The following is a 24,422-nucleotide window of genomic DNA, read 5'->3' on the forward strand; positions in this document are numbered from 1 at the left end:
TCTCCAATGACTAATATGATCACAATTACTCCTTTAACTGAGGTTCGTCAAACACGAAATGCTCACTGTACTCAGACATGTGCCACGTGCAGGGGAGTAGGACACTGTCCCTGTGCTCAAAGGACAGAGATTGCAGGAGATGGGATTGCAGGAGCGGGGACTGGAGTGTGCACAGTCTCCTCCAGAACCTCCCAAGGGATGGTGTGTCACAGTTGATCTGGAGGTCAGAGGACAGGAGAAGACATTCATATTTTGGCTTCTAACCTGGGAAGCTGTAGGGAGAAGATAATGGGTCTGGGACCCCTCTGAGTATGCCCACAAAGTGTTCACTGAACATTTGCTGAATGTAGGAGCAAGCGCAAAGCACCTTACGTAGAATCCCTTCTTTAATAACAGTATTTTGAACAACCAAGCCTAGAGTGGGTATGTCTTTGGTCATTATCAAAATAGTGCAGGAATCTTCGTTTGATGAATGAGATATGAACTATTACTAAATAATCATTCCACAATCCCCACCCACAAATCTATGACTAAAAATGTCATACTTTTCCAATTAGCACTAAAAATAACAGTCTTATAGTTATTTTCAGAGAACTCTTCCCTAGAGATGGTGATGTTTACTTTTAGTGGCATCTGAGTAATACTTAATCAAGGAAATAAAATGATCCATATATATAGGTAAAACTGTTCATGGGAGTATTGACAGACTAAGAAATAATGTGATGGCCAACTACAGAGTATGCCTTGGGAACCACAAGGGAGTGGAAATCTGTTTAATGTAAACTTGGGCCTTGGAGGTAACAGCAACTTTCCCTTGATTTTTCAGTCTACTTTTGATTTCATTCATTCTTTCAACTGAAAACATGCTGTCTCCTAAAGAATTTATTCTAATGTAAAACATTAAGTTAACATGATGCAGAATGAACAAAGAAGTAGTCTTCAATAATTAAACAGCCTACATATTTAATGACATGTCTTGCTTGCATTAGAAGTTCTGGTGAACAGCTGCAGACTACTTTGAAGGCAACTTAAAAGTGCAATGATGACAAGGGATTGCAAATCACTGTATGAGGAATTAGAGAGTTTTGTCCTATTAATATGCAAACAGATTTTTAAAAAGAGTCAAATAATACAAGTTGTTGACAAAAATGGAAGTAACATTTTCTTATTCCACATAAGCATGGGATGGCAAAGAAAGGGTAGAACATTACAAAGAAATTCACCAAAACACGGGCTGATTGAGAAAAGGAGTGACCGTATGCTCACTGTGAAGCTCTGCAGTGTATAGGGCCACAGTTACACGTATGCTTTTGGATTGAGCCCAGCATGCGTCCATCCATTGTATAGCAGACACAAGATCTGGTACGTGCCAGAACAGTTGAGTTTAGTGACAGATTCATTCCCTGGTTGACCACTGCACATTGTGTACATGTATGTAAATACCACACACAGCCCCAAAATATATACAACTATCACATAGCAATTTTTAAAAAGAAAAAAAGACATACATCAATATAATTTCCATTGATATAGTCTGAGTTAGTGTCGCCTTCTATTGTCTGTAGCCTCACCCGGGAATGATCATCTGAAAAGGAAAAAGAAAAGAAATAAAACATCAATTGATCAAATAAATCTGGTAGGCTGATCTGAGCCCCAAAATGTCAGAACATTATAGGATCACCCACATGCACACTGTTTTAAAGATAAGAAATTAAACACTACACATCTTCTACATCCTATTTTGCTATTATGACTAGGAAGGATTTATAATTTTCTACATTTTACAGTAAATCTCATTAACTTATTCTCTGATCATCGACAGACTTGAAGCACTGGCAAAGGTTTGAGCCTCTTACATATGGTCCTGTGAACCACAACAGAATTTCTTGGATTGGAAGTTTGAGCAACTTCACTAAATCACACACAAACCTTGAGATGTTGAAGGTTTCCTATGACACCCACCTTGACAAATGATGGCTATAAACCCACAGCCCAGCCTTCTGGGATGAGCAGATGTGATCCTATCCTCAGTCACCGCCTGTGAGTTCCCTAAACCCTCCCTCTGTACCAGAGGGCAGTGTCTGGCAAGAGCAAAGCTCTCTCCATCTGCCTTGTGACCACAAGCCAGGCAATAATGCCACCAAGCCTCAGCCTCCTCATCTGGAGAAGGGGATGACAGTACTTCTTTCAAACTGGGCTGTTTCTAGGATTAGATGAAAGCATACATTGCCATACTGGAAGTTAGTAGAAGGGTCACGGTTGTGGTATTACCTAGCTTTACTTATTTCCCAAATAAGAAAGATTCTCTATGAATACTGTTGGAGCATTTCAACTATTTCCTTGAAAATTCATTCTTTAAAAAGGAAAGAGCTAAAAGTCCTCCGAGGGCAGGGTTTCCCTGCACTGATTACTGCTCTACCCCGGACCTTAGAGTAGTGCCTGGAACACGGTATGTTTCTCCCCAAATAGTTTTTAAATAAATGAAAAGTTAACTTTTGGTTTTTTGAAAAAATATATTCTTTAAAAAATTAATTTTCCTAAAAGAATGTTTCTCTTAGCAGCAGAGTCCTTCCTTCTCATTAAAGCGTACTCCAAAATTCAGTATTTAGAACAGATAAAAGCCAGTTGCCCTGAAAGGGAAGCCGAGAGAGGGACTGATGAGGACACTTTGCAAAATGTCATCTGTGTTGCTAGAGCAGTGGGAGGTCCTGTTGCTTAGTGGCTCCAGCTTTTTGCTGATGCTAACTTTATTTCACATTTCACCTGGGTTAGTGGGTGAGAAATGAAGCCCACAGCTTAAGACCTAAGAGCCAGGAAAGCAGCAGATGGCAGACCATGTTATCCCCGATTCCTGGACCAAGTGTCGATGCTGATCTGTGGCTTGGCTTGAAATGTGAAAGGGTGAAAGTCAAAATTTTATATTGGTTTCGAAGTTCAACTTCTTGTTGGGTAAATGTTTTGCTTGTTGTCAATAGTGTGGGCAGAAGGAAATCTGTGCCAATGTCCAAAATTTCCTTTCTTGATGTGGCTTTTTACTTTGTCTCATGACAGGTAGTCATATTATTTCATGTCAGTGCCTCACAATTAGGCAGGGTACAGCAAATTTACTTAGAATGTGGTAACAAGCTGGGCCAGACAAGGAGAAGAACCTAGAGGAAGTTGTGTCTTCAGGCTCTGCTCAAAAGAAAACATGGTATAGTGATTATGTGTGTGACTTCCGGGGTCAGGTGTGTGGGTGAGAATCCCTGCTGGTGGATTACAAACCTCCACGTGTGATTTTGGGCAAGTTACTTTATCTTTCCAAACTCTAGTTTCCTTAGCTGTAAAATGGGGATGAACAGACCTACCTTGTGGGATTATTACGAGCATTAAAATAATACACATAAGAGATTAGAAGAAAGCCTGGTATGCAGTGACAGACAAATGTCAGTTGTTATTATCATATACATTGTAATAGACACCTGTACTTTTCTCCTCACTGTCTTTACAGCTTATGTCCAAACAGACGACAGCAACCTCACAAACAGACCCACATGCACTCAGAGTATTCCTCATGGCGACTGACTTTAAGAACTAGCTTCCAAGAACACATTTTGCTGAAAACCAGTTTCCTATACATATTTTGCCTGAAACGAGTGTTGGGGAAGAGAGTTGTTGGTGCACTGGGTATGTGTAGATTGTTACAGCTTTTGTATCTGTTAGGAGAGTTAGTGCTACCCACAACTGTTGTGCAGAGCAGAGCCACATGCTGATAAAGCCATTTGAGCTTCACAAATGGAAGATGCTACCCTAGGACTGAATCACGACTAGTCCACACACCTCAGGCTTCCCGTCAGCTCCTGTGCAGGGAGATTAGGCTTACCTTCCCACACACTTGAACTTCCCTGGGCAATTTTGCAAAAGACCGGCAACAGCATTAGAACTATGCGATCTTTAGAATCAGGCCTATCTCAAGGATATATTGCACCACTTTGTCAGAATCCCCTCTCTTTCACACTTTCTTTCTTTTAGAACCTCAGGATAAATGCTGCCCTTCCCTGTGATGTATATCATCCTTATGCTTCTCAGTTTGCTCTGGAATGCTCTCTTTAGGAACTTTAATCTCTGACAAGACTAAATTCTCATCTCCTATAAACAGAATCTTTGAAATAAAGAGTTCTCCCATCATCTCCTAAAGTTTAACCCACCCCCGGCCCCCACCACATTCCAAAATCTAACTTGGCTGCTTCTACTTCTCCAAATTTAGTTGTTCTTACTCCCCTTGGGATGGAGAAATCCATAAGACACTTGTACAACATATTTTCTAAGCAGACTGAGTTTTTTTTTTCTTTATAGGCATGGTAGTATCTTTTTCTTCTTTTTAAATATTGATTCTACTAGATTATAATATCTTGTCATCACAGACCATGTTAACATTGTGAATATCCCCAAGAGTACCTTTCCCAAGGCCACAGTGTCCAATTCTAGGGGACTCCATTCACAGCACAGTCTGCAGTGACACATGCAGTGGCCCTGCCTAACATAACAGCAAGTGAGTAGAAAGTATTTAACTCTACACTGTGCTGATGAATGGATCGTGGTCCAAGATCAGCCAAGGTACCTGGACTGTACTCAAAATATCTTTTGAAATTTTGGTTTTAATATAGGTTTGCCTAATGTTGTCAGAACAATAAGCTGTCTCATCTTCTAGCAATCTCTCTTACCTTTCCTTTCCTGCCCATCTCTAACTGTCCAAATGTTGCCCATTTTTCAAGATCCAACTCAAATGGCTCCTCCTTAATAAGGGATTCCCATGTATGGAGCAATTTTCTGAGTAAATATAGTATATGCCAAACACTGTGCTAAGTGTTGGGGATATAGTGGTAAACAAGTTGGATACATGGTCCTTGAGGTCATAGGACTTAAGGCAGTGGAAAAGACATTAAATAGTAATTTCATAAATCATTAAATACAATGTTGTGGCTGGGCGCGGTGGCTCATGCCTATAATTCCAACACTTTGGGAGGATTGCCTGAGCTCATGGGTTTGAGACCAGCCTGGGCAACTTGGCGAGACTTCATCACTACAATAAATACATTAAAAATTAGACGGGCATGGTGATGCGTGCCTATAGTTCCAGCTACTTGGAAGGCTAAAGCAGAAGGATCGCCTGAGCCCAGCAGGTCGAGGCTGAGGTGGCCATGAGTGTGCCACTGCACTCCAGCCTGGGTGAGAAAGTGAGACTCCAAATCAAAAAAAAAAAAAAAGAAAAAGAAAAAAAATACAATGTTGGTAAATGCTAACTTGGAAAGGACAGAGAGCTATAAGAGTGTATAGCATGGAATTCAGTCCACTGTGAGAAGCCAGCAAATTATTCCCTAATAAAGGGACATTTAGGCTAAAACCACGAAGGTAGGAAGTGGAGTTCAGAGTTCCTAAATTCCAGGTACTGGAAATAGTGTGTTCAGGTCTTGAGGTAGGAAGGCTCTAGTATGTTTAGGAAATTGAAGGAAGATCAGTTTGGGGACATGCTTCAGACCTTGGGCAGAAGAGTGGTGGGAAATGAGACATGACAGGAAGGAAGGGCAGGTCATCAGGACCTTTATCCTGAGCCTCACAGGAAGTCTTGGAATCATTTGAAACATGGAAAGGGCATGCTTCACTTTACCATATTCCTTCTGCCATTGCTGAGAATGAACTGGAAGCGCTCCTGGGTGGGTGTGGGGGACAGTGGGAGGCTGCTGCAGCAGCCCTGGGGAAAGCTGATGGTGTAGGAAGGCCCTAGTGGACAGGAAGAAGCGAATGGACCCATTATTGCAGTGGTAGGACTGACAACGGTGATCAGTTCATTAAATGTGGATGAGAAGAGGTGCCATGAATGACAGGAGAAACAAAGTGGGAGATGATTCCCTTGACTAAGACGTGGAGGATGAGAAGAGCCATTGTGAAAGCAGGCTTAAAAAGATATCTACAATGTAAAAAATTAAACTAAACATGTACTCAGCCTTTGCACAGTTAAAAAAAAAAAAGTTCCCTTCCTGGAAACTGGCAACAGCACTTGCTGGCTAGGTTAAACTGCCTAACAGCTTTTTTTTCACTTCTGTGAACCATGCTTGCATTGCTTGAAAGGTACCTAGGCCTCCAGGATGTTGCGGTTTAGCCCACTCGGAAAGTCCCAATGTGTTTAAGCTCCACTTAAGCAAGCCCCTACAGCTAATCAGGGCCCCTGGCTGTGGGACTGTCATGTCCAACAGGCGGGTGGTCACTGGCCTGGCTCTTGACTAAACAAAACCTCTCTTTTTTATAACTTGTACTTTTGGTGCTAGTGTCTGTGAATTAAGTGCTGGGTCCCTATTTCATTTGGGGCTCGTCTGGGATATCTGAGAGCTTAATCCCCAGCCCCAAACACAGCTGACCTTGTGGGTCTGCATACCTGTGAACCTCAGTGTTCGTCGGGCCTGGTGAGTCTGTGGACTCGCAAACGACTGACTGTCGTCTCTGGTAGACTCACAACGTCCCCAGAGCCCTCTGAGAGGTGAGTCAAGTTCCTGTTTTGTTTGTGCGTACTTCTGGTTGGACCCGCAGGAAAACTGGACGCAGCACTAATTCCTGGGTCTGCAGTCCCAGTGAGATGTCACTGGGCCCTCTGGTATTGCCCTCGGGCAGTTAGGTCTATCTGTTCAGTTTGTGTTATTGTCTTTATTTGTTCAGTGTTAGTCACTGTTTAGTCTGCCATTGTTATCAATATTATGGGGCAGCAGTGCTCTAAGCCTGACACCCCTCTGCAACTGGTTTTGTGCCACTTCAAGGATTTCCAAGGAGCGGCACAACAGTCAGGTTATCAGGTAAACCAAGGAAACCTAACCTCCTTTTGTTTCCTCGAATGGCCCCCATTTCCTAATTGCAGTTGGCCGCCGGAGGGGACCTTCAACCCTGCCATAGTGGGGAAGGTCCAACAGTTCGTATATTGGCACCACCTGGACCAGATCCCATACATCACTGTCTGGTACCTCCTGGTAATGCAGCAGCCATCGTGGATGAAGAAAGTTGAAAAGAAAGCTAATTCTTCTCATGTTTTAACTCTACAGGAGACTCCAAAAGCCAAACCTTCAATCCTCCAGAACTCACCGGAGGACAATGAAATTCCCTCGCCCTACTCTACATATGAGTGGGAGCAGAGGGCCCACAAGTTTCTCAGTCCGCCACTCACCAGGAGTGGGTCCTTGTATCAGCCCCTTTATCCCCCCTTCCCTATGCATCTTCCGAGGGCCCAACTGCCCCTGACAAATGGACTAGCCCCGACTCATCTTTGGGGAACTCAGAACCACAAACCCACAGTCCTCCCCCTGAGACAGGCTCTGGGACTAGACGCGGGAGGTTCAGGAGGCCAGTCCCTTATGGTTTATGTCCCTTTCTCTATTAGTGATCTTTACAATTGGAAGCAACAAAATCGGTGTTCTCTGAAAAACCTCAGAGCATCATAGACCTTTTAGAAACTATTTTCTTCACCCACCAGCCCACTTGGGATGACTGCCAACAGCTCCTCCAAGCCCATTTTACTGTGGAGGAAAGAGAACAAATTTGTCAGGAGGCGAGGAAATTGGTTCTGGGACCGGACAGCAGACCGGCAGATCAGGACCATGTGGACTGTGTCTTCCCTGCTGAAAGGCCTAATTGGAACCTTAACACCAATCACGTTAGGGAGTGTCTCACCACCATCGCCAAACTCTAATGGGAGGTCTCCGGGCTGCCACCAGGTGGCCCACAAATTTGTCTAAGGTAAGTGAGGTAACTCAGGGTCCACAGGAATCTCCCACGGTTTCTCTGGAACGCCTTATGGAGGCCTATCGGACGTATACTCCCATAGACCCAGAGGCTCCAGAAAATTGGAGGGCTTTAGTTATAGCCTTTGTCTCCCAGTCGGCCCCTGATATAAGAAAGAAATTGCAGAAAATTGAAAGATTAGAAGGGAAAAGTTTATCAGAATTAACTGAGGTAGCCCAGAAGGTCTACAATAGCAGGGACTTGCTTAAAGACCAACAAACCAAAAAGATGGTCAAAGTAGTAGCAGGAACCTTACAGGAAGTTAAACCCAAGCAGCCAACAGGGAAAAGAGGAACCGGCACCGGGCGAAAAACTCCACTAGCAAAAAGTCAATGTGCCTACTGTAAAAAATTGGGCACTGGGTAAAAGACTGCCCAGACAGGCCACCCCGACCACAAGAATGCCCTCTGAGGGGGTGCCCACCGAAATCTACTCCTGTGCTTCAATTACAAAATGACTGATGGAGCGGGGGCTCTGTCAACTCCCACCCGGAGCCCAGGGTGAAACTTACGGTGGGGGGAAGCCCTGTCCACTTCTTAGTGGACACAGGGGCTGAGTATTCAGTCCTCCAAAAGTACAATGGCCTGCTTCAGAATAAACATTCCTTGGTCCAGGGGGCAACCGGAACTCAGTTATGCCCCTGGACCACCGAAAGAACAATAAATTTGAGAAAAGAGGAAGTAACTCATTCATTCCTAGTAATGCCAGACTGCCCATACCCGCTCCTGGGACATGACCTCTTATACAAGCTTAAGGCCAACATAGGTTTTGAGGAAACCACGGCAGCAGTAAGCCTAAACCCACCTGGGGCATCAAAAATTCTTGTTACTGTTCCCCTAAGTAAGGAATATGTGTTAACAGAAGATGGGGCCCCTCTTAACTCTTCAAATGCCATACTGCTGGCCCAGCTGCAGACTAAGTTTCCCCAAGTCTGGGCCGAATTAAACTCTCCTGGGCTGGCATCCCATCAACTGCCAGTCGTTGTACATTTCAAAAGTCAGGCAACACCTATTAGGGTAAAACAGTACCTTATATCCCCAGAGGTCCGAAAAGGCATAGCAATCCATATCCAGTGTCTCCAGGAAGCTGAGATCCTAGTGCCATGCCACTGATCCTGGAATACACTACTTTTTCCTGTCAGAAAGGCGGGCACAGGAAACTACTGCCCTGCCCAGGACATCAGGGAGGTCAACAGGTGAGTGGAGGATATCCACCCCACAGTCCCCAACCCATACACCCTCCTCAGCGGGTTAACTCCAGAGAGGCAGGTATACACTGTCCTGGACCTTAAAGATGCCTTCTTCAGCATCCTATTGGTTAAGCAGAGGCAACCCTTGTTTGCCTTTGAATGGACAGATCCTGAAAAAGGGGAAAATGGCCAGTCAACCTGGATACAACTCCCACAAGGATTTAAAAACTCTCCCATACTGTTCGATGAAGCTCTCTGCCAAGACCTCCGAGCTTTCTGGCAACAGCACCCTGAAGTGACTCTGCTACAGTATGTAGATAGATAATCTGTTAATCACAGCCACGTCAGAAGGTAAGTGCCTGTGTGCCACCAGGCACCTGTTTAAAGAACTTCAAACTCTGGGGTATAGGGTGTCAGCTAAAAAGGCTCAGCTCTGTGTGACTGTAGCCACGTACCTTGGGTATAACCTCGAGGGAGGTAAAAAATCCCTAACTGCCCAGCGCATTCAGGCTATAGCAGGCATCCAGGCCCCAGGAAGCAAAAGGCAGGTCTGGGAATTCTTGGGAGCTGTAGGATACTGCCGACTATGGATCCCTAAGTTTGCTGAACTCGCGAAACCTCTCTATGAAATAACCAAGGGACCAGAGGCTAACTTTAAATAAACACCAGAGGGGAACAAAGCTTTCCAAGCCCTTAAAACCGCCCTCGTCTCAGTTCCGGCCCTGGCCTTGCCGGATATTAAGAAACCTTTCCACCTTTATGTGGATGAAAGACGAGGCATCACCTGGGGGGTCCTAACCCAAAAGCTCAGCCCATGGAACAGGCTGGTCACCTACTTGTCAAAAAAACTGGACCTGGTAGTCTCAGGCTGGCCGCCCTGCCTGCGGGTTATAGAAGCCATTGCCATGTTAGTAAAGGACTCAGACAAACTAACATTGGGGCAAAATCTGACTATCACGGCCACGCATGCCGTAGAGTCTTTACTCCGAGGGGCCCCTGAAAAATGGATGTCAAATGCCCGAAAAACTCATTATCAAGCGCTGCTTTTAGATCAACCATGCATCAAGTTCCAGCATACCCCCAGCTTAAACCCCGCAACTTTACTACCTGAAGAAAGTCACACGGGGCTGCCACATTGTTGTTATGAAACAAATGAGTTCCAGAAGCTGTGCTGGGACCTAACCGATGTCCCGAGAACAAACCCCGACCTGATGCTTTTCTCGGATGGCAGCAGTTTCATCCAGAATAGAGTAAGGTATGCAGGGGCAGTGGTGGTCATTCTACAGGGAACTATTTGGGCTGAGCCTCTTCCGCAGGGAACATCGGCCCAAAAAGCAGAACTGATTACCCTAACTGAAGCCCTAAACGCAGGTGAAGGAAAAGCTGTCAATATCTACACTGACAGCAGGTACGTATTTGCAACTGCACATGTTCATGGGGCAATTTACAGGGAACGGGGATTGCTCACCGCAGAGGGGAAAACTATAAAAAATAAAGCGGAGGTTTTAGGCCTCTTGACAGCAATATGGGCCCCCAAACAGGTGGCCATCATCCATTGCCCGGGCCACCAAAAAGAGAACTCAAAAAAGGCAATAGGAAATAAAAAAGCAGATCAAGCAGCCAAAAAAGCTGCTTACCGCAGAACCACCTGCCTGCTGGCACTACCTCCTCTGGTTCTATGTGAGCCACCGAAATATACAGAAGAGGACCTCCTTGCTGCACAAAAATTGCAGACAACCTCAAACCCAGACAGATGACTTCAACTTCAGAACGGCAGAACCTTCCTCCCTCGAGTCCTGGGACAACAAATCCTAAGGCAGCTCCACGAAAGTACTCATTTGGAAAGGACAAAGCTAACTGAACTTATTAAAAAAGAATTCTATCTCCCTCATCTGGACCAGCTCGCCCAGGAACTCATTCAAGGCTGCATGTCATGCCAGCAGACTAATAATGCTAAGGTCAGTGTATCCACCCAAGGGGTCTGAGATAGGGGCCTAACCCTCGGGAGACATTGGGAAATAGGCTTTACAGAAGTCAAACCTGGACAATATGGATATAAATACCTATTGGTCTTGGTAGACACCTTCTTGGTATGGGTCAAGGCATTTCCTACAAAAACTGAAACTGCTCCTGTAACAGTGAAAAAAACTCTTAAATGACATCATACCAAGATATAGTCTACCTATCTTAATAGGCTCAAATAATGGCCCAGCATTTATTTCTAAACTTACTGAAGGTATTACAAAAACCTTGGTAATAAATTGGAACTTACATTGTGCTTATCATCCCCAGAGCTCAGGACAGGTAAAAAGAATAAATTGGATGCTTAAAGAGACCTTAACCAAATTAACCCTGGAGACTGGCGAAGGTTGGGTAACACTCCTTCCCTATGCCTTCTTAAGGGCCAGGTGTACCCCCTATATCAAGGGTCTAAGCCCCTTCGAAATTCTGTTCGGATGGCCCCCGCCGTTACTTCCAAAAACTGAACTGGAAAAAGCATTAGAACTGTCTAACCATAATTTACTTCAGTCACTGCAGACTCTTCAAAGAGTTCAGCAAGCTGTCACTGAGACTGTGCAGGCAGCCTTCTGGAAACCAGTTCTGGAACATCTACACCCGTTCCAGCCCAGTGACCAGGTCTGGATAAAACGGCACAAAGCTGAGGCTCTCACCCCAAGGAGGAAAGGGCCCCACATAGTAATCCTTACTACTACTACGACTGTCAAAGTCAGCGGTGTCCGCCCCTGGTTTCATCATTCACAAGTAAAGGCAGCCACCACCACGCCCCCGGAAACATGGAAAGTCATCAAACCAGCTACTGGAGAAGATCCTCTAACGATAAGACTTTTGTGGACTCTGGTATCTTAATCATATTCCTTGCATACTTTCCCCAGCTTAAGGCCTATTGGCCTAACCCACGTAATCCCTATACTCCAGGGAACTATTCCTAGGAACTGAGAAGTACCATCACTGGAACCGTAATTGCCACCTACAGAGGAAGTGGGCAGCCTGTCTTTAATTTTAACCTTTGTAAATTATGGCCAGGTCTAACCCTCAGGGACACACACACTGACAAATACGGCACCTTAGCTTATAAAAAAAGGACTTAGATCTGCTAGTTTTTATACTTGCCCGGCATCGGGACCAACCTGTTGCCACAAAACAGGACAATACCACTGTGCTGCATGGGGGTGCGAAACTATTGCTCCTTGAAAAAACCGAGACCTATACATAAGTCTCCTTGGTTATGTTAAAAATAATGTATCATCAGTAAAATTAATGGTCCTCAAAACTCAATATAATCCCCTGTATAAAAAGTCAATGATTTGACTCCAGGGACAACTGAAAGCGGGGAATGTGAAAGAGGGCTTAAAAAGACATCTACAAGTCAAAAATTAAACTAAACATGTACTCAGCCTTTGCAGAGTTTAAAAAAAAAAAAAAAAAAAGAGTTCCCTTCCTGGAAACTGGCAACAGCACTTGCTGGCTAGGTTAAACTGTCTAATAGCTTTTTTTTTTTTTACTTCTGTGAACCATGCTTGCATTACTTGAAAGGTACCTAGGCCTCCAGGATGTTGTGGTTTAGCCCACTTGGAAAGTCCCAACGTGGTTAAGCCCCACTTAAGCAAGCCCCTACGGCTAATCAGGGTCCCTGGCTGTGGGACTGTTATGTCCAACAGGCAAGTGGCCACCAGCCCGGCTCTTGACTAAAGAAAACCTCTCCTTTTTATAACTTGTACTTTTGGTGTTGGTGTCTGTGAATTAAGCGCTGGTCCCTATCTCACCAGCTTGGGTGGTGCTAGAATGGTATTGGACACATTTAGTCTGCTAGAAGACACACAGTATAGGTGGCTGGGTATGAGTGTTCCTTCCTTAAACCTCATAGTTTTATTTATTTATCTATTTGTTTGTTTGTTTGTTTATTTTTTTGAGTTGGTCACTCTGTCGCCCAGACTGGAGTGCAGTGGCGGCTCCCAGCCACCGCAGCCTCGACCTGCTGGGCTCCAGCGATCCTTTCACCTTAGCCTTCCGAGTAGCTGGAATTACAGGCGTGCGCTACTACGCCCGGCTAATTTTTTGATTTATTGTAGAGATGAGGTCTCGCCTGCCCAGGCGGGTCTCGAATCTGTGGGCTCAGGTAATCCACTCACCTCAGCCTCCCAAAGATGTGGGATTACAGGCTGAGTCACCGAGCCCGGCTAAACCTCATAGTTTTAAATGTTAATTCTTGCTGCTCTGACATACAGTTATTATCTGTGAACATGTCCTATGTTTCCCGCAGAACAAAACTACTTAAGAATAGAAGCCCCACCCCCTGTGTACATGCTTCTATGCAGCATAATCAATATATATTAGTTATTTTTATGAACAAATGAAAAACATCCCAGCTCACAATGAGATGCCACCACATACACACTAGAAAGATAAAGGCTTGCGTCTGACAATACCAAGTGTAGGTGAGAATGTGAAATAACATGGACTCACAGACACTACTGGTAGAACTGAAAATTATAATAACCACTTTGGGAAACAATTTGCTATTATTTAGTAGAGTTGATGATACCTACGCCCTGTGACCCTGCAGTGGGGAAATGGATGCTTTGTGAATTTTGATAAATATTCAAGAATGTGGATAGCAATTATGTTTACAATTGACAAAAACTGTAAGTAATCCAAATACCCATAACAGAGGGAAGATAAAAACTGTATTATATTAATACAGTGAAATGCTATTTAGTAATAAAGAAGCTACAATTACAAACAGCTTAGATAAATTATACACATGGTTGAACCCCCAAAAATTAATATATGGAAGGGTACATACCAATGCTGTCCAGTAGAACTTTCTGTGTTGATGGAAATGTTCTATATCTGTGCTCTTCTATACAGTGGCTACTAGTTGCTGAGCACATTAAATGTCATTGAAGTAGCTAAGGAAATGAACTTTTAATTTGAATGAATTTAAATTTTAACAGTTACATATAGCTAGTAGCTACAATTCTGGATAACACAACTGTATAATTTCATTTATATAAAATTAAAAAACAGGCAAAATTTAACTATATTCTCTAGATTTGCAGTGTCTAATATGGTAGTTGCTAGCCACATGGAGCTGATCCTAATTGTGCTGTAACTGTAAAATACATACCAAATTTGGGAAGACTTAGTATGATAAGAAAAATATAAAATATGTCATAACTTTTACATTGATTATATGCTTAATGTTAATATTTAGGATAGACTGGGTTGAATAAAATATATTATTAGAATAAATTTCATTTATTTTCTTTCTGTTATTTAGTATGACTATCAGAAAAAAATTTTTAGAGGAAATTAAAAATTATCTATGTGACTCACATTTATAGGTCATACTTTCCTTCTTTCTTTCCTTTTTTTTTTTCTTTGTGAGTCAGAGTCTCACTCTGTTGCCCGGGCTGAAGTGCAGTGGCATGTTCACAGCCACCCCAGCGTTGCCCTACTGAACTCAGGCGATCCTTCCACCTCAGCCTTTCAATTAGGCGGAACTACAGGTATGCGCTACCACACCCGGCTAATTTTTTGCTATATTGTAGAGACGAGATCTCACCAAGTTGCCCAGGCTGGTCTCAAACCCCTGGGCTCAGGTAATCTTCTTGTCTCGGCCTCCCAGAGTGCTGGGATTACAGGCCACTGCACCCAGCCTTATACTTTACTTCTATTGGACCATGCAGCTAGGGGATACATAAAACAGGAAGGACAAGCATGTATATTATTACTGTAATAGTCATGATAGTCACTATTGCAGTGGAAGAAGGGGTGAGCTGTGATCAAAACAAGGTGTACTGGGGCTTTCTGGGGTGCTGGCTATGGTCTAATTGTAGATTTGGTAACTGTATAAGGATTTTTATAGCCTTTTCTGTACATATATTTCACTACTTAAAGTAAGAGTCCACTATAAAGACATTATGCTAAGTAAAATAGCCAGGAATAGAAGGAAAAAAAGAACAACTACTGTATGATCCCACTTATGAAGTACCTAGAATAGTCAAATTCATAGAGATAGAAACAGAATGGTAGCTACCAAGGGATGGGTTGAGGGAGGAATGGAAAGTCATTTAATGTATACTGAGTTTCAGTTTTGCAAGATGAAAAGAATTCTGGAGATGGATGGTGATGATTTCACAACAAAGTGAATGTGCTATTAAATCAATTTAATTTGGCCTAAGATTGCCTTCATACTTTGAGTCCCTACCTAGAGAATTACAACCTAACTTACTAAACAAACTGAAAGCCTAACATAAGAGTACATTCTTGTTATAAATAGTTGAGACTCAGTCAATCACAAGCAGTGGTTTCAGTCAATCACAGGCAACCAAGTCATCACATCATGCTCAGATAAGGCAACGCCTAGTTGTAGCCAGTCAGGTGATTTCTCTAACCTGCTTCTGCGTCCCACCTACAAATGCGTGCTGCCAACACTGCTGGGCAGAGGTCTCTGAATACTTTCTAGTTCTGAGGGCTGCCTGATTCATGAATTGTTCTTTGTCCAAATAAATTATTAAATTTACTTTGTCTAACGTTTTAAATTTACTTAATGTCATTGAACTGTATACTTAAAAATGGTTAAGATGGTACATTTTATATTATGTCTACTTTAACACAACTAAAAACAGTAAGAGTTCAGTTTTTTCAACCTTCTCTTATATAAAGAAGCTTTTTATATTTCATTCTAACCTCTGATATCCTAGGAAACTGTCCATTCAAGGATGGATAGGGCATCATGAACTTGCATTCTCAGAATGCTTTGGATTACTCTGTTAGGCAAATTTTCTTGAAGTGTGCTAGCTCTCTTTGCCTGATGAAATCAAGGTAGTGGTGACAAAGATGCCATAGCTTGCTAAAAGAAGACAACAGTCATATGTTATTAATGTGTACTCAATAAAAATGTTTAAGAATTATTGAAATGAAGCTTATGAAGTATTATTTCTTTCAGCGATAAAATAACTGTGAATACTGATAGGTGAATCTACCTTTAGCCAGGGAGATATCTATGTTAGCAGTGAGGTAGGCTAAGTCTCTAGAGGGAGTTCAGTCAGGGAGAAGAACACAGGGCATGTGTCTACTCACGGAGAGCAGGTTGGTTATCATACGATTACATTTCTTGGCGGTAACAGGTTAGTACTCAAGTTAATCCCTCGGCCTTCAGGAATACAGGAAATGGGAAAGTATCACCATCACCCACCTTGAATCAGTGAATTTAAATGCAAAAGAAGTGAAATGACTGGTCAGCCCTTCCAGTCACAGAGCCTACCCTGTAATGCTGCGTGGACAGAAACTGCAGATTCCCATGGGTCCTCTTTTAAATCAAACTCTCAGTTGGCTATGAAAACAATAGATATAGACTGCTGGGGGTACCCCCCCTCAAGAAACCGTGTATGGAGACTCATCACCATATTTTTTTAGGAATCTCATTCACCTTGAATCAGATGCCAATTAAGAAGACAAATATATTTTAAAAAGACAGATCTATATCAACCACTCTTATTTATTTATTTACTTATTTGTTTATTTATTCATAGAGATGGGGGTCTTGCTATGTTGCCCAGGCTGATCTCAAACTCCTGGTCTCAAGTGATCTGCTTTCCTTGGCCTGCCAAAGTGCTGGGATTACAGGCATGAGTCACCACACTCAGCCCAACATTAACCTTCTTTTAGGAAAAACAACCATTCTTTTAGGGTAACAAGAGGATAACTGATATCAGCTTTCTATGAGGAAATGCCTAAAGGACATTTCTGGAACATATCAGATATGGGAGTCACTCAGACAAAGAATCCAAAGATATGCCAACTGCGTACCTACTGAGCCCATTTTGCCAGTTTGCTTTGGAGGCCTACCAGCTGGGAGAGGCTCTTTCTCAGGGCCAGGGTCTAGCCATATGGGTTGAAAGGAGGAAGAAGTTTGGAAAACTCAACTGCTAGGTATAAAATTTCAGAAATCCAATGGGGTCTGTGGTTAACAATGGGTCAATTAGGGACATGAAAGCCAGGGGGTCAAGACTGTAAGAACTTGATATTTCTGGGGAACACAGCCTGGTAAGTTTGAGAATACCTAAACAGTAGCATTGTTAATTACCATCTGTGTTTATTTCCCATCATAGTGCTTATTCTTGGTTATTCCAAAGCCATTTCATGTTCACATTTTCCAGTGAATGAAAATAACGGGCTTGGTGTCCCGGAGACTCTGATTTGAATGCCAGCTCTACAAATCATGTGAATTGTGAACTTATACAAACTTTGAATCTTGCTGAGCTTTATCTGTAAACAGGGGGTGACAATGGGGCACTTACACAGGCATGTTGGGAAGACCTGGTAAGGTAGTCACAGCATTACTGAGTGCCTAGAACACAGTACAGTTAGTTCCCCTTAAAAAAATTACCCCTCTTATACGAATCAAAGCTACATCCTTGCTGAAATTTAACAAAAAGATCTTCAGAGCACAAGGAATCAGTATGCTTGTTTGGGGCACAGCAGCGAAGGGCAGAACTGAAAACTCCAAGCATCCAAACTTTAGGGGAAGAGGGTTTTGAGCAAGTTTTAAAGAGGAAATAGGAAAAGGATTTGAAGACACCCCGAATACTCTTCAATGACTCCCATAGCTCTCCTCTAGCATCTACCCAATAACCTTTATTTTCTACCCTTGTTTCTGTATCATACAGTACAGAGGTTAAGATCCCAGGCTCTTGAGCCAGGATTCTCATTTGAATCCCAGTTCTGTTGTTCTCAGTTGTGACCTTGGGCATGTTATATAACCTCTCCTGTGCCTCAGTTTTCTCAACTCTAAAGTCAGAATACTAATAGTACCTACAGTATAGAATTTTTGTGAGGACTAAGTAAGTTAATATAAGTAAAGCATCAGTAAATATCTGGTACATAATAAGTAAGTATAAGCTATCACGTGTCTCATTACTGCCAATGACTTAATTCAAGACCTGATAATTTTTCATCTGCATTGTTTCATTTTTTGCTCCTAGATTCTTCCCTCTCTAGTGAATCCATGCTAAGGGCTTATTTTCTAAAATAATTTTTTTCTATAATCACTTTGTTTAAAACATTCAATGACATCAACAGTAAAACTGATCAACAGTAGTTGCATAAACAAAGAAATCTGATACAATCATTACAAGGGGTTAGTATGTCTTTAATTTATTTACCAGGAAAAATCTCTGTGACACATTACAGCGTGAAGAAGAGCAGGCTACAAGAGACATGTCAAATAAGAGTTCATTTACATGTGCATGTGTAGGTATGCATCGCGGGAAAACTGGAAGAATGAGCCTTCTGCTGGGGATAAAATCTGGAGTGATTTTTATTTTCATCTTTATGCTTTTATGTACTACTTTAACTGTCTACATGGTTTATATTATCTTTGTAATCAGAGAGAAAACAACAAATCTACTGTCATTAAAAAAATAAAGCCAATACAAAACAAAAATAAAGTCAACAACTTCATGGAATAGACAAATACACTAGAAGGAAACAGGAAATAAATGTTAATAGGGCTTAAATTTGGATGGTGAGGTTCTGGGCAATGTTCCCCAAATTTTCTTTATAAAGTTTCTTTAATATGTATTAATAGGTTTGCTATTTGCCACTCATGACTAGAATATCCAACTCATGTTTATATTACAATCACAACTCAAAGTTAGCCCATCAAGAAATGGAATAAACTCTGCCGCTTAAAGAAACTCCATCTGCATAAAGGGCTACTTACTATTTCTCTTATATCTTTCAAAAAAGCCTTTATTAGATGAAATTGGGAAAAAATTATATTTTGGGTAAGAACAAGCACATAGAAACCTGGTCATAACAAACCATTATTTATTGTTAAAAAATTTGGCTAGGTGCAGTGGCTCACATCTGTAAACCCAGCACTTTGGGAGGCCGAGGTGAAAAGATTGCCTGAGCTCAGGAGTTTGAGACCAGCCTGGGCAACACGGTGAGACTTCACTCTACAATAAAAAGAAAAAAAATTAGCTAGATATAGTGGCACGTTCCTGTTGTCTCAGTTACTTATAAGGCTCAGGCGGAAAGACTGCCTGAGCCCAGTAGGTTGAGGTTGCCGTGGCCATGATTGTGCCACTGCAGTCCAGCCTGGGCTACAGAGTGAGATTCCAACTCAAAAAAATCTGGAGTGATTTTATTTTCATTAAAAAGAAAGAAAGAAAGAAAGAAAATTAGAATCTGCTGAGGCTTCTCTTCTTACAGTGAGTACATGCACTGGAAGTAGGGTGATGTGAGATTTAAGGCAGGTCTGCGCTCTATCCCAAGTCCCTAAAACATTTTACTTATGTTCTTCTATCAAGTAACACTATATTTAAAAATACCTCTAAGTAGCTTCAAATGTGTTAACAGTTCCTTTTTTTTTCACTCCGTCGTCTAGGATGGAGTGCAGTGACATGCTCACGGTCACCTCAGCGTCAACTTGCTGGGCTCAGGCGATCCTTCCAAGTAGCTGGAACTACAGGCACATGCATCCACACTTGGCTAATTTTTTGATTAATTGTAGAGATGAGGTCTCGCCAAGCCCAGGCTGTTCTCAAACCTGTGGACTCAGGCAGTCCCCTCAGCTTGGTCTCCCAAAGTGCTGGGACTACAGGCCTGAGCCACCATGCGGAGCCTGCTGTAACACTTTCATATTAAACGTTTGGTTATCAGTAATAACCTTGCAATGTTAACTTGTGTGTGATCATATATTCCCACAGTGGTGAAAATGGAGTATGTCACTGATAATCTTTCACCTCTCACCAATTCTTTCTCACTGCTAAATATTGATGACACATTTAAGGTAAATTGGAATCAAAATGGTCTAAGTAACATCTGGCCTGTGAGAGAAGACTTGAAATTAATTTTAGTTACAATTGATTTCTGCAAATAATGGTTCTGCTCCTCCTGTGGTTGCACTCTTGCAGAGGATGGCTGCTCTGTTTGTCTGTAAAAGCTGCAGAAGAGCCAACGTGGCTGTAACCAACGTGGCTGTAACCATTAGGAAGCACCTACCCACCTCCTACCGGCCCCTACTCCCTTCTCCTGTCCTGTGTCCCTGCTTGCTACCCCCTGGGCTCTCAAGCCCAGCCATGAAGGTTTTGAGTAAGAAGCAAATAAGCAACCCTTGAGTTTGATGACAGGTGGCTCCGTATGAACTTGCTCATTGATTTTTATGTGTGTCTTGTCTTGCTTCTGCCTCTTAAAAAATTTTTTTAACCTAGTCCCTGTGTCAGAGACTTTTACTCTTTACTCTTCAGAATCCTGGCAGGGATTCTTGACTCTTATTCTAAAAAGTCTGATTTTTCTAGATTTTATGCCTTCCTAAACATGTTGTATCGATTAGCTTCTCTCTTCCTTTTGTCCACCTGAATTTAATGACAAAAACTGTCCCTGCCAGTCCATTCTTATCTGAGCTGTTGTTCACTACCTTCCCACTGCCCTGGCTTTTTACAGCTAAGCCAGATTATGACATTTGCAGATTCTTTAAAAAACAAAAAACATATAGTTGGAATCACTTAATTAGCAGAAAAAAAGCACAGAATAAAATCCTGGAAAAGTGAAGCCTTCAACACAGGCCATCAAGATTGGGTCATTGGTTAAAAGCATCTGGTAGGTGGAAAGTTCATCTCCTGTTAGTTGCCTCACTGTTAGAAAATGGAGGTGAGCACAGGTAACTCATTCAAGATGAAAACCAACCTCAGAAGAGACCCCCCCTTTCTCTTCCCCTCCATTGTTATAGTCCACACTTGCTGTCATGTCCTCACCAATACATCAGAATCTCTACTATACCAGATACGCTGACAGTATACTCTTGACATTATTTTGCTCCCTATACCCACAGTATGGTTTCTCAGTGCTGCTTGTTATTAATGCCCTTCTAGTTGGTCCTAGGCTCTCTGTTCCTTCCACGCTCTTTTTCATAAAATATCTCCTCATGGCAATGGCTTCAACTAACATCCATATGCCCCATGAGTCACTAATTCATATTTGGGTCCATCCAGAACACTCTATTGAACTGTCTGCTTGGCATGTCATTTGAATGTTTCAAAGGCATAAAAACATGTCCCTGAATTAAACTCATATGCTTTCCATGCTGCTGCTAATCTCATGCCCACCCCTGAACTCCTCTTCATAGCTGGTTCCCTTCCAGTATTGCCCATCTGAGTAAATGACCCATCATTTGTCTATCTGTCCAACTGCCCATCATCCATTTGTCTGTCCATCCGTCCATCCATCCTTCTGTAAGTTAGAAACACTGAAGTCATCACTGGCTCCTTAGTCTCCATCCTACCCATCTTTCAGTTGGTCAGTTACTTCTGTCCTGGAATTCATCCACTAATCCTCTTTCTAGCCCACATTATCATCATGTCTCATCTTGACTTACTGAGAATCTCCTAACTAGTATTCTCTTCTAATTAGCTTTCTACTCTGCAGTCAGACTGAAATTTCCCAATGCAAATTTGATTAGCAACAACCTTCTACCCAAGTGCCTTTCATGAGGTTTCCCTTGTTATTACAATAAAGGCTAAGATCCTTAACCTGCTCAAAAGGCTCCATAGCTCTGTCTGGCTTCCACCTCCCTCCCTCTGGTTCCTAACTCCCATCCCCCACCCATCCCAGCTCCAGTCCCCTGGCCTTCCTGTATTTCGTCAGACTCAAGGGGCTCCCTCATGTGACAGAGTCGGTTCACACAATCCCCGACACCTGTCTGCAACACCCTTCTTGCTCTGTCTTCTCTCTTCAGTTGTTTTCCATGTCCCATCCTCAGGGAGGCCTTCCCATACCTCCTGAATCAGTCAGTCTCCACATGAGGAGTCCTCACAGGACCAAGTACCTCTTTCTGTGCCTGTAATCATTTAATTCACCCCTGCCCCCATCCCAAAGGACTATCAGCTTCACAGGGGTAGGGGTTCTATCTGCTCTAGCTCACTGCAGTCACCCCAGTGTCTGCATCTCTGACCCCCAGCAATACTGGCTTCCTTGCTGTCCCAACTATGCTGGTGTAGGCACCAACTTCCCCCCACCCCAGGGCCTCTGCCTGGAAAGGCCGGTTTCCTCACTGCCTTCAAGGCCTGGCTTACATATTATCTTCTCAGGGAGGACTTCCTTGACCACAATCTAAAAACTGCAATGCCTTCCCGCCCCATCTCCATTTCCTGTTTTATTTTCCTGCTGCATGCATCACTTCCCAACACAGATGTTATCCCCCGCGCTTAGTGATTGTTTCTGTCTCCCCCACAGGAATGCTAAGCACTCCACCAGCAAAGCATTCTGTCTGCTTTGTTCCCTGCTCTATCGCTGACACTTAGCATAGTGCCTGGTGTATAATAGGCACTCAATAAATATTTATTGAAAGAATGACTTCAGCTTGGCACAGTGCCTGGCACATGGCAGAGCAACACATGTTTGTTGAAAAGAGGAGGAGGAGAGCTGGGGAAGCTCCTGTAGATTCTGGTTCATTATCTCCAATTGCCAGCCCCCTAGAAAGAGGAGCCACTGCAAGGGGTCTGCCTCGTTAGCTGGGAGATTTGGTGTGTGCCTTAAGCTTAGCGTTAATTATAATTAGGAACTACTGAGAGTATTAGGAAGGCTGTGCTTGTGTGTGGGGGGAGGGTGGTAATAGTGGATGGATGGGGTGTTGGTTTATATTTGGAAGGGGCTAGCTTAGCAAATTTATAGTGTAAATAAGGGAAAAGTTAACTTACTTAAGAGCAAAAGCCAATAAATAGCATTTAAGCACCATTAGAACCATTTTATATGCAAACACTGTGGCAAAACAATGAAAGTGATCGTTACACCACTTCTATGTTCTTTGAAAAGCACTAACAAGAATCTCTAAGATGTGTTGACTGAATCCCCAATTCCTGGTCCTAGTTAGTGGTGTAATCCCCAAGGCCTAGGCTCTATGAACTTCCCCATAAGTGAAACTGACCTTTCTACAACTACACAATTTTTTTTTTGGGAGGGGGATGGTAATACTATGCTCTATGCCCATAAAGAAACAATCATGGCTGGGCTCGGTGGTTCAGCCTGTAATCCCAGCACTTTTGGAGGACAAGGCAAGTGGATTGCCTGAGCCTGAGGGTTTGAGACCAGCCCCAGTAACTTGGAGAGACCTCATTTCTACAAAAAGAAAAAAATTAGCTGGGCATGGGTAGCGTGCACTTGTAGTTCTGGCTATTTGGAAGGCTGAGGTGGAAGGATCACTGGAGCCCAGCAGGTCTACGCTGGGGCGAGTGTGTCACAGCACTCCGGCCTGGGCGATGGAATGAGACTCTGACTAAACAAAACAAAACAAAAAACACTTATTATGCACATGTGAGCATAGGAAACAATAGCAAACTAGGGGGGAAAATAACACAGACACAGGAAGAGACTTCAAGATGCCATAGAAGGTGAGAGGAAGATTAGGAGATTGGAGACAGGAATCTCTTTTGGACCTTGTCCCTGTAAAGGTGTGTAACAATACAACCCAACAAACTCTGGAAGAGCATCAGGAGGAAATGAGATTGAGGGCAGGGAAGGGCTAGAAAAGGCAGCCCAGAGATCTGGCTAAGTGACTGCTCAGCACATGGCCCAGAAACAGAAACCAGAGTCAAGCCTGGGCAGAGCCAGGTCACTGCACGCAGTTATGCTAACCATTAAAGAATAAGATCGAGCCAGGCTCGGTGGCTCAGCCTGTAATCCCGTGCCTTTGGGAGGCTGAGGTGAGTGGGATTGCCTGAGCCCGCGGGTTTGAGACCTGCCTGGGCAGTGAGACCTCATCTCTACAATAAATCAAAAACTCAGCCGGGCGTGGTAGCGCATGCCTATAATTCGGCTACTTGGAAGGCTGAGGTGGAAGGATCGCCAGAGCCCAGGAGGTCGAGGTTGCAGTGGCCGGGAGCGGCCACTGCACTCCAGTCTGGGCAACAGAGTGAGACTCCAACTCAAAAAAAAAAAAAAGGAATAAGATGGAAACTGTAATTATCTATCAGCTAACTCTTTGGAACTCGAGTCTTCAATGTGCTGATTTTTAAATTTTGTTAGAAATGATGCACTGAGCCCACTAAACTTGAGAAAAGTAACCAGGAATCATAAGAAGATATGAGTTTTTTTTTTTCAGGTAACAATAATGAATGTTATTTTAATGTGGCATTTCTGTTCATTTCCACAACTCTCAGGAAATTATGATATTGGGAAGACTAATGACTTACCCGAGGTCCCTGGGCTAGGAGATGGGGGACAAGAACTCCAAACCATTCCTCCTGACTCTAAACCCTATGTCCTTCTCTTCTGTCCACAAGGTCTTTCCTGATCCTCTGTCCCTCACCCACTCACCCTTCTCCTGCATGTCTCCAACAGTGCCTACACAATCCAATTTCCACTTATTTGTGAACCTGAGATCTATTATTTCATGTAAGTC

The 24,422-nt window shown here is 43.0% G+C and overlaps 1 protein-coding gene across 4 annotated transcripts in view; it reads right to left on the reverse strand.

Annotated features, from left to right (window-relative positions):
• Window positions 1–24,422, reverse strand: part of LOC103256486 (receptor-type tyrosine-protein phosphatase mu) — a 184,463-nt gene that overhangs the window by 94,279 nt on the left and 65,762 nt on the right. For all 4 annotated transcript variants that reach the window (XM_008054339.1, XM_008054337.1, XM_021710547.1 and 1 more), the window contains one exon: window positions 1,509–1,585. In XM_008054339.1, the coding sequence (XP_008052530.1) occupies window positions 1,509–1,585 (77 nt within the window). The remainder of the gene's footprint in view (window positions 1–1,508; window positions 1,586–24,422) is intronic.

The sequence above is a fragment of the Carlito syrichta genome, unplaced genomic scaffold, assembly GCF_000164805.1.
Source record: "Carlito syrichta isolate Samal-C Ts95f unplaced genomic scaffold, Tarsius_syrichta-2.0.1 Scaffold289654, whole genome shotgun sequence".
Taxonomy (NCBI): Eukaryota; Metazoa; Chordata; class Mammalia; order Primates; family Tarsiidae; genus Carlito; species Carlito syrichta.